The 13,771-nt window shown below is 39.7% G+C and overlaps 4 protein-coding genes across 4 annotated transcripts in view; all 4 read left to right on the top strand.

Annotated features, from left to right (window-relative positions):
* The first annotated feature begins 375 nt into the window (after positions 1–375).
* Positions 376–1,221, top strand: LOC108253189 (protein ALP1-like). The gene has a single exon (XM_026828191.1). It carries the CDS (start codon positions 490–492, stop codon positions 1,219–1,221), a length of 732 nt encoding a protein of 243 aa, XP_026683992.1. The 5' UTR covers positions 376–489.
* A 1,522-nt stretch (positions 1,222–2,743) lies between these two features.
* Positions 2,744–5,721, top strand: LOC113470045. The gene is made up of 2 exons (XM_026828190.1): positions 2,744–3,828; positions 3,902–5,721. Exon 2 carries the CDS (start codon positions 4,433–4,435, stop codon positions 4,994–4,996), a length of 564 nt encoding a protein of 187 aa, XP_026683991.1. The 5' UTR covers positions 2,744–3,828; positions 3,902–4,432; the 3' UTR covers positions 4,997–5,721.
* Positions 5,722–7,022: 1,301 nt separating this feature from the next.
* Positions 7,023–10,642, top strand: LOC103515507 (protein FAR1-RELATED SEQUENCE 5-like). The gene has a single exon (XM_026828189.1). The coding sequence runs from the start codon at positions 7,196–7,198 to the stop codon at positions 9,041–9,043; it is 1,848 nt and encodes a 615-aa protein (XP_026683990.1). The 5' UTR covers positions 7,023–7,195; the 3' UTR covers positions 9,044–10,642.
* A 630-nt stretch (positions 10,643–11,272) lies between these two features.
* Positions 11,273–13,771, top strand: part of LOC103515506 (extensin-like) — a 4,557-nt gene continuing 2,058 nt past the window's right edge. Inside the window, exons 1-3 of the mRNA XM_008480442.1 lie at positions 11,273–11,276; positions 11,632–11,772; positions 13,287–13,394. Coding sequence (XP_008478664.1) covers positions 11,273–11,276; positions 11,632–11,772; positions 13,287–13,394 — 253 coding nt within the window. The remainder of the gene's footprint in view (positions 11,277–11,631; positions 11,773–13,286; positions 13,395–13,771) is intronic.

Raw genomic sequence — 13,771 nt, 5'->3', positions numbered from 1 at the left:
ACATAGAGGGAGGGAGTCATTCAGATGAAGGGAGGTCCGCCCTTGAGCATGTTGGAGATGGAGGAGCACCAGGGGGGGCCCCGAGGAATCGCTATGCGTGCATAGAGGTAGGGAGATGTATGGAGCGGAGGGGAACGATGCTAGTATAATCCGATAAGTCAGGATTGATGCGGGGAGACATCAATATTAATTAAAGGTATTCAAAGGTATACGTGTATAGAGCGAAGTTAGAACTCTTAGTGCGGATAGACCAAAACGTAATGAGTGAGTGGGACACATACAGTTTTCTATACTTATAAACTCCGTCACATTTTCCGAAGTACTTACAAATCTCGAATGCGACATCTTTTATTGTAGATGTAGAGGGGAGGGAGATAGATGTAGAGGGGAGGGAGGTAGATCTATTTTGTTTCTTAATATTGATATCTATTTTGTTTCAGATATCTTGCCACTGGAGACTCGTTTAAAACAATTTCCTTCAGTTTCCGGATGGGTGTCAGTACAGTTCAGAAAATAGTCACTGACACATGTAAAGCAATTGTAAAAGTGCTGTATCCGGATGTAATGCCAGTAGTGCCAGTACCAACTGAAGAAATGTGGATGAATATATCCAAGGAGTATTATGAACTGTGGCAGTTTCCAAATTGCCTAGGTGCATTGGATGGCAAACACATAAAAATACAAGCACCTGCCAATTCAGGTTCCCTATTTTTCAATTATAAGAAGGAGTTTTCTATTGTTCTTCTTGCATTGGTTGATGCAAACTACAACTTTACTGTTGTAGAAGTTGGTGCATTGGGAAAAGAGAGTGATGGTGGTATATTTGCCAAATCCAATCTTGGCCAGAAACTTGCCTCTAAAGCTCTATCAATACCTCCAAATGCATGCTTGCCAAATATAGACACTGAAGCCCCCCATGTAATTGTAGGGGATGAGGCATTCCCTCTCAAGTCCTATTTACTTCGACCCTATCCAGGAAACTCATTGGACCAGTCAAAGAGAATTTTCAATTATCGATTAGTAGGGCACGTAGGGTTGTTGAAAACACTTTTGGTATTATGGTACAGAAATTCAGGATTTTCTTACGACCAATTCATGCAAAACCAGAAAATGTTGATAACATTGTTCTTGCATGTTGTGTTCTACACAATTTTATTAAAAAAATTGACAGGCATACAAACTGTCATGAATCATGGAACGTATTCTCGACACATATGCTAAGGACACTTCAGCCCTTCTCAGTGAGATGTCCCCGCCTTCCCAGATGATGATGATGATGATGATGAGTCAACTCGATCGAGACGTTTCAGTCCGATCCAGTGGCTTATGCATGCATGCTGCCAGATCGCGACTACAGATGACACCGATGAATTGTTTAACACACAGAGTCGCCTGTCCAATCAAGTGGAATCCATGCGGATGGACATTCACATGGACCACCAAGCTGTAGCCGCATCGGAGGGTAGCTCTCCACAAGCTTTGCTGCGGGTGTCCCTGGTACCATGACCATCCTCAGATAGCCTAGTTTGTCAACATTGGCCATTTCCTGGTCAGAATGTATCCTTTCAAATTGTGACCAGAATGGTAGGAAATCACCAATAGTGCCATCGTACTCTTTTAGTTTTAATGATGGTAGCTTGTATTTGTGCTTGGCACTAGAGGTTGTACTTCCAGTCTCACTATCACAAACCCTGTCTTTCCTCTGAATAGCTGTGGTTACTACCGGGGTCGCCTCAAAATACAGACTGGTGTAGTGATCAATCCGTTCTTGCTCTGCATCAATCTCCTTATCTTTGGCCTTCTGGTCCAACAACTGCTCCATCACCTGATGGTCCTTGGTGGATAGCTCCTCAAAACTCAGTTTGAGAAGTTCTAGCTGCCCTATGATGGGATCCTGGTTCAATGGTTCAACAGCCAGGTCTTGGATCCTCTTGCAGGCCTTGTCTACTGACCTGCGGAGTACTGATCTACTTGCTCTGCATCAATCTCCTTATCTTTGGCCTTCTGGTCCAACAACTGCTCCATCACCTGATGGTCCTTGGTGGATAGCTCCTCAAACCTCAGTTTGAGAAGTTCTAGCTGCCCTATGATGGGATCCTGGTTCAATGGTTCAACAGCCAGGTCTTGGATCCTCTTACAGGCCTTGTCTACTGACCTGCGGAGTACTGATCTATTTGTCTTACTCATGTTGTCTAGGGTTATCCATACATCCGAATGTTGTCCTGAGTTGTCCCAAAAGTTCGCATACTGTCCACCCTGACGCTCACCACAGTCGGCGTCACACGCTTGTGTGTCTAGAAGAAGTCCTGTTGGCGGCATTTTGGCCGCTTTTTGGCGGTTTTCGGCTCTACTAACTAAACGGTAAGAGATGTCGAAAAAGTTATAGAAGAAGACCCCCTCAAAAACATACCTAAAGAAAGTAAAAAATTAAAGAAAAAACTGAAGTAGGCGGAATGCCTACGTCAGTATTACAACCCGAAGATCTTGATAACATTAAATATGAACAACACGGTAAATCCAACGTTTGCTCTACAGCCAGTTTGCGGGTACCTAGGTCAACGAAAGTGGTGTCAAAAGATGGAAAATTTAATTTCGCATCCAATGAGTATGGTTGTTTTGGGGGTAATTTTGAGTCCTAAGGGAGCTACAGGCGAAATAGTGGAAGGTTTTTTCAGCGCGGATGGAAAAACCTGCGACACGCTTCCGGGCCTGGCCGGCGTTTGCGGGTACCTAGGTTAAGTAAATAAGGAAAGTAAAAAGTAATAAGGAAAGTAAAACGGAAAGTAACGTTGGGATTTAAATATTTTCCCTCTCACTCCCTCGCTGCATACATGTAGCGTGATCTATAACCTTGAACTTGTCTCAACTCTGCTACGCATCTCCTCTCTCGCTCTATGTATAGTACCTATGTATCTATCTCTTTCTCTCTCACTCTCATTAGCACTAACTTCTCTAAGTAGGCGTCCACAACGAGGTACCAACCATGGACCCTAGACCCGCCTGGACCCTAGAAAAATAATATTATCATGTTAACAAATACAAGTGTCCACAACAGAGCATAGTACCAGACCATAGACCCTGGACCATAGCCTAGTACCAATCCAGGAAATTTACCTAGGAATTATTTGGTACCATGGTCCAGGGTTTTGTTTACATTTTTTGTGAAATTCATAACCTCAAAATTGTCATTTTTTAAAATTAATTTTAGCTCTAGTTTTGTTGAAATTTTTGAAATCAACTTTTTATTTGAATCTCAACTAGACAATGAATATTTTTATTTTTTATCTCAACTACAAAAGCAAAGAATGGACAAAGATATATTGATAGCAGAAGTGTTGGCTAGACCTTCATTGTGGAATCAAAAGCACCCTATGCACCACCACAATGTTCATTTGAAGAAGAAGTGGAATGAAGTTGCAGCTGCATGCAATTCAACAGGTAAGTAGAATAGAATAGAATATATCTTGTTTATCCTGCCCGAATAGGACTGAAAAGTCCCTTTACCCCAGCAGTCTAAACAAGGTCTCGTATATTTGATGGGTTATTATTATTAAAGAATAATACATACACTAACAATTCATTAAAAAGACCTTGCTTAACTAACCAGCCTAGCTAACCCTAACCAGCCTAGCTAGCTGGTTTAGACGGAGATTACCACTGTTTTGGTTAACCCCTTACAAATTAACCCTGTCATTTGATGTGTTACAAATTAACCCTTTTATGCTATGTGTTCATTTGAGTTTTATGCCAAACCAAATTTTTGTCAGTATGGCCGAGTGGTTCCACAGAATCTAGTGCCTTTGGGCATCGTCTGCTTTTGATTCCCAGGTTAGTCAGTCGGGACGCCTGACAAGTCAGGATGGCCGAGTGCCTTTGGGCATCGTCTGCTTTTGATTCCCAGGTTAGTCAGTCGGGACGCCTGACAAGTCAGGATGGCCGTTTCGGAGCATTGAATCTTCGGAGCATTGAACCTTTGGCTCCACGTGGTGGTTTGGGAGCAATAGACTTTTGACCTTACACGTGTGGCAGTTTGTTGGGAACCTCGGCGCACCCCGCTCACTCTATCTACTCACATACGTTCCACCCCCAGCTGCGGCGGTAACCAATCAGAATCGAAGATTCTCGGCGACATCTCTGCCTGGTACCTATTTCGAGATTTTGCAGCGCGTGCACTTCGATGGTGAGGCAGTTCAGTTCAGCAAGAATATTCGATCTGTCAAGACCGGTGTAGGTCCCCTTGTTAAAGTACGAAAGAGTAATAAAGTATTGAGAAGTGAGTGTCAGGATAGAGTGGCGGGGAGTGTCCGTACACCTTCCCCAGCTAACTGTTATTGTTCTTTAGTTAAACTTTGATTACTTATTAAAAAATAAACCCCTTTGTCTTGTTAACCGAATTCATATTTAATCCAGTGTTATTATTGTTATCTAAACCATGGAGGGAAGAGAAGAAGGAGAGGTCAGTGGGGATGAATATGAGGGAGCCGAAATCAGAAGTGGGATCTACCAAAACTGCCCCCAACCAGAGTCACACGGAACCCCCTCAACCTCTGAAGTATTAAAAGTCATGGAGTCCATCATGACCGCACAGAACCAATCATTCCAGCTGATCTTAAATCAATTCACCAAACGCACCTCTGAGCAAAAGAGCACCTTTCTACCAGAGTTCAATCCAGATCAACGGGTTGATGCACGGGCTTGGCTGTCCACGGCTGATGTATGTCTACAAGATGGAGCAAAAGAAGGCGGTGCGGAGATGATCTTGGCCATAAGTCGGGCGATGAAGGGAAGATCGGCCCAATGGTTTGCCCAAAGTACATACCCCTCAATGACATGGGAGGACTTCAAAGCCATGTTCCTAAGCGAGTATGATCTACTCGACACCCCGGCTTCTGCCGTAGCAAATTTATTCGGCAGTAGTCCCCAGGGTCCCAGTAACTATGTGGCCTACGCAAGTAGGATGTTCACTGCGCTTAGTGCAAGACTTAATAAGATGTGACCAGAAGAAGTGTCAGTGACGCTAGTACTAGCCCACCTGGCTAAATTTGACAAACGAATTTTCAGGTTGGCTCACACCTCTAATATTTCAACAAAGGAGGCGTTAATGAAAGAACTAAACGCGTTGTCATACGGGAAGCGGAGCTACGAGGCCGAGGACAAACACATGGAATCTAAACGCTTCAAGGGTAAAAATCACCAACCCTTCAATTCAGCTATAGTGTGTTATCAGTGCAAGTGTCCGGGCCACAAGGCATCTGAGTGTAAGAAGCGGAACAATACTAGCAGTGGGAGTTTCCCTCGTCACGAGAAACCTTCATTCAGTATGGGAAAGCCGCGAGGAGTCTGCTATACCTGCCAGTCAACAGAGCACTATGCCAATTCCTGTCCCCAGCGCAAAGATGGAAGGCGAGGTCCAGCCGGTCAACGACCACAAGGGAGGATCAATGAGAAGAGAGTTGAGCTTTGTCTAGTGAACCCCTCCGGATCCCTTAATCATAAAGGTGAGTCGTTTTAATTAGCGTTTGACTCAGGCTCAGAATGTTCCTTATTACGAAGTAAAATTCAGGATAAATTTTCAGGGCTAGTATTTGAAACCCCTGTAAAATTAAAAGGGATTGGAAAATCCGAAGATTCAATGCTCCGAAATATAATAGTTATATAATGTTTCATTTGATTTCAATATTCAAAGCTCATCATAAAACTGCTTCTAATAAATATTGGTCCATTTACATTTGTTGTTGACCACAAGGGAGGATCAATGAGAAGAGAGTTGAGCTTTGTCTAGTGAACCCCTCCGGATCCCTTAATCATAAAGGTGAGTCGTTTTATTTTGCGTTTGACTCAGGCTCAGAATGTTCCTTATTACGAAGTAAAATTCAGGGTAAATTTTCAGGGCCAGTATTTGAAACCCCTGTAAAATTAAAAGGGATTGGAAAATCCGAAGATTCAATGCTCCGTAATATAATAGTTATCATGTTTCATTTGATTTCAATATTCAAAGCTCATCATAAAACTGCTTCCAATAAATATTGGTCCATTTACATTTGTTGTAGGATGTAACAAGAAGACAATAGGGGAGCTATAAGTGGAAAAGCTCACCCTCCACAATGAATATCTAAGACAAGTGACCTACCAGTTACAACTGGATAATTTTGAGAGGGAGACAAGGCTGGGACTGACTTCCTCACCTTTGAAACCAATTTGGGATCGCAACAACAACACAATCCCAGACCCTAACAATGACACCACAAACCCAGACCCTAACAATGAATATCTAAGACAAGTGACCTACCAGTTACAACTGGATAATTTTGAGAGGGAGACAAGGCTGGGACTGACTTCCTCACCTTTGACTAAACCAATTTGGGATCGCTACAACAACACAATCCCACACCCTAACAATGACACCACAAACCCAGACCCTAAAAAATGACACGACATTAAGTCAAGAAGTAAACATTGAGGACTACATTCTGGAGGAGGAGATGAACGAGCATTTTATGTAGCCGCGCCGAAGAAATCAAGTCTCTCACGATCCTCATCGCCTTGTTTCTGTCATGCATACTCGTATCATCCACCCACGCAACAAGTTTCAACATACAAATCAAAACCGAAGACCCGCTGATCATACCACTGACGTACCAAATGCAGTCGATACAATCAACACCAAGCCGAACAACGAGAGTGAGAATACGTTCAAATGGAGTCAGTGCTATCAAAACAGCACTTGCGCCATGTAACGTATTCTCGACACATATGCTAAGGACACTTCAGCCCTTCTCAGTGAGATGTCCCCGCCTTCCCAGATGATGATGATGATGACTCTCAGTGGAGAAAAATAATATCAACTGACTAGATCTCATTTTGTCACAAGGCAAAAAGCATTTGTCACAAAGATGTGTAACTGTATAGGTATCCTAAATTTTAATTGGTTTTTAGGCTAATTTACATCAGGGTGCATTTCTATGCAAGGTACAAAAGACAGGCATGGGTGGGTGTTTCATCCTTGTCAAACAGGCATCTATGCCTGCCTTCTCTTCCTTGCGTAGAAATGCACCCTTATACAAATCAATGTAAAAATCAATTAAGATTTAATTTTAAAGCATCTTACCTTGTCTGATGTTATAAATGGTATTTCTTCTTTCTACTTATCTTATTTTACTGTTTCAGATCCTTGGTACAAAACTGTCCATTCTCCATGAAGGTAACCATGACAAAAAATGGACAGAATCTAGAAGTAACCCAATACACAAATAGTCACAATCATGAAGTCTCCAAAACCAGATTTGATGAGTTGGCTAAACAACGAAAAATGGAGACTAAGGACCAAGAATCTGCTAAAGAAATGTTGGCACTTCGATGCAATAAGAAATTGCTCAAACAGCATTTGTGTGAGGAAACAGGTAAGAAGGTTACCTTGAAAGACATCCACAATCTTCAAAGCACTAAACAGAATAATTTGGAAGAAACTGTTAAATATTTGCAATCCAGGAATGGTGGTTATGTTGAGGTTGTCGCATTGGATGGTAAGCTGGAAGGCATATTTTTTCAAGACAAAATCATGAGGGATGCTTTCCTGCAAAATCCAGAAGTGGTGTTGATGGATGCTACCTATTGTTTGAACTCTCTGGGTATGCCACTTTACATCCTGATGGTAGTGAATGCAAATGGTCAAGGCCAGGTGGCTGCAGTTTTTCTGCTTGCCCATGAAACAAGTGCCCTAATTGGCAAAATGCTTAGCATTTTTAAAGAAAAAAATCCGGACAGTTCCAGAATTGAAACAATGTTTACCGACAAAGATTTTTCAGAGAGAGCCGCCATTATTCATATATTTCCATCAGTGAATCTGTTGTTTTGTTTCTTTCACACTCTGAGGGCATTTAAAAGAAGGATAAGCAAAGAAGACATGAATTTGTCTAAAGATGACAGAACTAGTGCTCTGGCTATTATTGAGAGACTGGCATATTCACAAAATGAAGCAGATTACGAAAAAAACTATGAAGAATTGTTGAAAACAGAATTCAAAGAGCTAATTTGCTACTACAATACTTTCTGGCACTCAAAGCGCTATGAATGGGTCAGGGGATTTATGAAATCAATGAAAACATACAACATAACCACTACGAATCATCTTGAGAGCCTAAATCAAAAAATAAAACAGGTGGTCATCAGAAATAGTAGTCTTCTACCTTTTTTTGAAGATTTACTGACATGCTTCAAGTCAATTCATTTGGAACAAAAATCTAAAGCTATCAACATGATGATGAAAAAACTGCAGACTTATGCAAAAGGCTCTGATGAGGAATTTTTTTCTTCATATTTAACCCCATATGCTTGGAGATTAGTTGAGAAGGAAAATAAGAGATCAAAAGAAATGTTGTTTTGTGTCCGACCAGGTGCAACTATGGATTCATGTGACTGTTCCTTTAAAACAAATACAACTCTACCATGCTCCCATATGTTTTACAAGAGAAGAGAGATGGGTCTGCCAATTGCAGACGTGAACATAATACCTCAGAGGTACACTAAAGAGACCCACTACAGGAACTATTGTGAAATAAGTACAACACACCAAGCTGAGAATATGGAAGGTGTTGAAACACTTGAAACTGTTGAACCTACTGCTAGTACTGCAGTTACAAATCTTGAATCTGTTGTACATCAGAGACCTCTTGGTAAACATGAGAAATTTAGGAAGGCCATGGATTTGTGTAAAGACATTTGTAATATAATGTCCAACCAAGGAACCATTGATTTTAATGATACTTTCAATGAACTAATGCTATTTAGGAGTAATATTTTACATAACAACAATAGTATACCTATGTCTCTCAGTGATCACGAAGAAGAACATCTAGGACTAGAACAAAGCCCTCCAGGATTAGAACCAAGTCCAAAACAAGGATCAATAATGCTAAAGGACATCAGTATTGAAGGAATGAAATTAAAAAGAAAAGGAAGACCAAAGGGTATAGATACAACTGTCATTGGATTAAAGAGAAAGAAAACCCAAGGATCTGCTTCTTCTTCATGTCCTAGGACCTAGAGATTCTTCTTTGTGATCAGTGAGAGATATAGGTAGGTATACTATTGTTATGTAAAATAGTTTATTAGTTCATTGAAAGTATCATTCAAATCAATGGTTCAGTAGATCCAAGATCGGATAAGTAGTTTCGGAGGTAAGGCAGTTACAGCAAGCTCTGTTACCTCACATTTATTTTAAAAAGCAGGGTTATTAAATTGAGTATATTTACCTACATGCGTTCTCTTATTGAATTTGTACTGTCAAACATGTATTTTGGAAAGGAAACCCTGAAATAAACAGCAATTAAAATTTACCATTTACCTCTGCTAGAACTTGTTGTTTTGATTTTGTTTTGTGTTCATCCCTAGATAACAATTCAAACCGACAGCATCCCTGATATAATGATACCTATTCAATCATTACAAACATTATACTTAAGGCTGATATTATACTTCAGAAACATCCCACGAGACCCTACAATAACTACCATAATTCAAACAACTTCAATAAAGGAGGAACCCCTTTCCCTAGGAATCCCAACTGGAATCCCAACTTCCAACAAAATCGACCAAAACCTCCAGCACCTACCCCCATGTCAGGTGTCCAGTCAATTAAACAGCACCACAATATAGAATCCGAACAACCGGAATCATCACCGTACGACTACCAACACCCCGAAGAATATTACGAAGATGAATCCTATGAACAACAAGAAGAGGAATATCATTCAGATGATGAAAATTTTCAGAGCAAGCCTCCAGACGATGTCAAGAACTGACCAGTACCTATGTCCCCGGACAAAACCTCCCCTATATAATACTACATGGAATGAAATTTCTTATCGACACAGGAGCTAACGCAAGTTATTTGACGACCACTAGCGCAAACAAATTCCCTTTCATCAAAGAATATGAGCCGTGTAAAATAACAACAGCTACTGGAAGCCACAATTCAACCCACAGCATAACCGTACCAAACGGGTACTTATTCAAATCTAAATCAATACCACACTCTACAACCTTCTTTATCTTCGACTTCCACGAGTTCTTTGACGGACTTTTAGGTTCTCCCGATTTAAAGAAAATAAATCTCAATATACTTCTAGACAAGAACCTACTTCAGAACAAGAAAATCTCTTTACGTCTAAGACACCGAGTAGGTGAGCAAGAATTAAATAATATCTCTACCTTACTACGTCTGTCACACCTAGACTCCCTAGATGATAAAGAAAGGATAGTAAAAATACTTGAAAAATTTCCTAACGTCATCTTGAAAGAAAACGAAAAGTTATCCTTTACCTCCCTGGTGAAGCACGAAATTCCAACAATAGACGAAACTCCCATCTATTCCAAAAACTACCGGTACCCTCCCGTTCACAAGAACGAAATCCGAAATCAGGTAGAGTCCCTATTGGAACAAGGAATCATACGACCCTCTCACTCCCCGTGGTCATCACCAGTTCACGTAGTTCGAAAGAAACTGGATGCCTCAGGAAAACCAAAATGGCGAATGGTAGTGGATTACCGAAACGTCAATTCAAAGACGATCACTGATAAATATCCAATGCCCAACATCGAAGATCTCTTGGACAGATTGCATAATTGCAAATATTTTTCAACCATAGATCTGGCGAGCGAATTCCATCAGATCGAAATGGATCCAAAGAGTATTGCAAAGACGGCATTTAACGCAGGAACATCAGCCCATTTTTAGTACGTACGTATGCCTTTTGGCCTGAAAAACGCCCCGGCCACTTACCGTTCCCGAAATATTGTTGAATTACACCGAAAACCGCCAAAAAGCGGCCGAAATGCCGCCAAGCGTTGCACCGATCTTAACCAAAAGTTTCGTGTCGCATCCTTGTCACATTTGACAGGTGCAAGCTAAATTTCAAGTCTCTAGCTAATACCGTTCTCGAGATATTTTGTTTACAGACGGACACACACACACACACACACACACGGACCAATGGCTGAAACTTTGGATTTAGGCTCTAGGGACCTCAAAACGTGTTTTGGCACTAAAAACTGACCATCGTAAATAGGATAAGGAAAGTAAAAAATAAAAAAAACTCTTGACTTTAAGTTTTACAGATTTAAAGACAAGAGTTTTTTTATTTTTTAATAGTTTAAAGTTTTACCAAGTGTAATTTTGGTCTTATTTTAATATTATTATATTTTAAATACGTACCTACTTAACCACAAAAAATTTAAACAACAATCTAGTAGACTCATCATATGAATACACTAAATGAGTAAGTGTTGAATTATAATGTTAAAAACTAAAAACTAATAATTGAGATTTGAATTTACCCGCCACACGTAGTTTTCTCTGTGTTCAGTGTTCTGTTGTAACCAAGAGTTTTGATTGGTTGAGAAATCCGGGTGTGGTTGAGAAAAAAAAAGAATGATGTCGTCTTTGAACTTTGAACTGAGTGATTAAAATGTAGATCAAGTTTTACTGTGTGCAACTTTTCAATTAAGCTTTTCGTACTTTTCATTATTAAATACTCTGTTAAAATGGAAGATACATGTGTTGTTCTTTTATCATGATTAGAATCGACAGATTTGTATCCCGGTAAATTCAACAGCATATTCAACAATTTTCAGCTCAAGCTCAGAAACATCCCACGAGACCCTACAATAACTACCATAATTCAAACAACTTCAATAAAGGAGGAACCCCTTTCCCTAGGAATCCCAACTTCCAACAAAATCGACCAAAACCTCCAGCACCTACTCCCATGTCAGGTGTCCAGTCAATTAAACAGCACCTCAATATAGAATTCGAACATCCGGAATCATCACCGTACGACTACCAACACCCCGAAGTGTACTCCCTAGGAATCCCAACTTCCAACAAAATCGACCAAAACCTCCAGCACCTACTCCCATGTCAGGTGTCCAGTCAATTAAACAGCACCTAGAATTCGAACAACCGGAATCATCACCGTACGACTACCAACACCCCGAAGAGCACTACGAAGATGAATCCTATGAACAACAAGAAGAGGAATATCATTCAGATGATCAAAATTTTCAGAGCAAGCCTCCAGACAATGTCAAGGACTGACCAGTACCTATGTCCCCGGACAAAACCTCCCCTATGTAATACTACATGACATGAAATTTCTTATCGACACAGGAGCTAACGCAAGTTATTTGACCACCGCTAGCGCAAACAAATCTTTATTTTGTTTAATTTCTTTGACTATATTATATAATTCAAGACTTGTTATTGGTTTAATTTCAAATGGTTCTTCCCTTGAAACTTCAAGGGAAGAACCAAGGCTGATATTATACTTAAATAGCTGTCTTGTTTTGTGCCTGCAAACAACAAACTGCCAGGGTAGCAGTTTCTAACTAAACCCTGGTTTGAGACCTTAAATAGCTGTCTTGTTTTGTGCCTGCAAACAACAAACTGCCAGGGTAGCAGTTTCTAACTAAACCCTGGTTTGAGACCTTTTTTTTTCTTGCACAACAACCTAAAGAAGTATCTGTTTCTGTTCATACCCCATAAACATAAATTGATCACTGTTTTTGTTACCTATGCTACACAAAGAAGAAAGAGGTATAAGAACAGACCATCGGCAAAATCCTTGCTGGTTTTCTAAAACAACATCCAATTGTATGGGATTGTAAACCCGTCCTGCCGGAATTCACACCTTACTTGATTACCAGTGAACTTCAAAGTCCATACAGTGGAGAAATAGGGTTCATTCAGGTGTCTCATGACGGGTTCCTTGAATGGTATTAGAATGGGTATTATTTCATTTTACAGGAACCATTTTATAGAAAAATTAATTTAACACTTAACGGACAGAGGTAAAAATCATTATAAAGTAAGAAATTATTAAACTAAAAGGGAAGAGAAATCATCTCATTGAGGAGAAAAAACTTTGCTATCAGCTCATTAAAGAGGAATAATACTTAAATTGGTGATTTTTTTTTTTTTTTTTTTTTTTTTTTTTTAAATAACTTTCAGCTCATTAAAAAGGAAAAAAACTTAAATTTGTGTTTTTTTTTTTTTTTTTTTTTTTTTTTTTTTGTACATAAGCCCTTCTATAATTACTGAAGAAAACATGTTTCTTTAGTGATATTATCACAGTTAAACACACTGTTTAGTTATCACACTGTTAGAAATTCCATTGTGTTCACACGCAGTCACATGGGACAAAAGAGTCATGTGAATGTGTGTTAACACATCATCTGTTATGTAAAAAACCCAATACTAATGTTTTAATTTCAACATTTTTTCTTTACAGAAGAACAAGTTGACGACCCTATGCCCAGGGAAGACTACCACGAGCATGGACAGCAGCAACACCAACATATTGATGAGTCTCAAGGATCACAGGCTTCCTCACTAGGAGGTAATATTGTATTATGAAATGAAATTAAGTTTTTTTCTGACTACCTATGGTGTTCCTGTTTTAACACTTGAAGTGCAATGTCCATTTAACTAAATTTAACATGCTTCTTCAGTGATATGATCACAGTTAAACACTGTGCTCACAGTGTTTAGTTATCACTGTTGTGTAATCCATCCCTGATATGATATCAACTTGTATAAACATTGCAACGTTATCCGTGCCTGGTAGTTTTCCTAACCTAAAAAATAATAGAAAACAAAACAACAACTTTTGGATTTGAAAATATATTTTTAAGATGGAGTTCTTTTTGGCAATGCTTTTTTTTATTATATTATTATAATTATGAATAATGGCTTACCTTATTTTCTATTTGACTA

This window comes from Diaphorina citri, unplaced genomic scaffold (assembly GCF_000475195.1).
Source record: "Diaphorina citri unplaced genomic scaffold, Diaci psyllid genome assembly version 1.1 scaffold1357, whole genome shotgun sequence".
Lineage (NCBI taxonomy): Eukaryota > Metazoa > Arthropoda > Insecta > Hemiptera > Psyllidae > Diaphorina > Diaphorina citri.
Note: the sequence above shows the minus strand (reverse complement) of the source record. Positions and strands in the feature narration are given on the sequence as shown.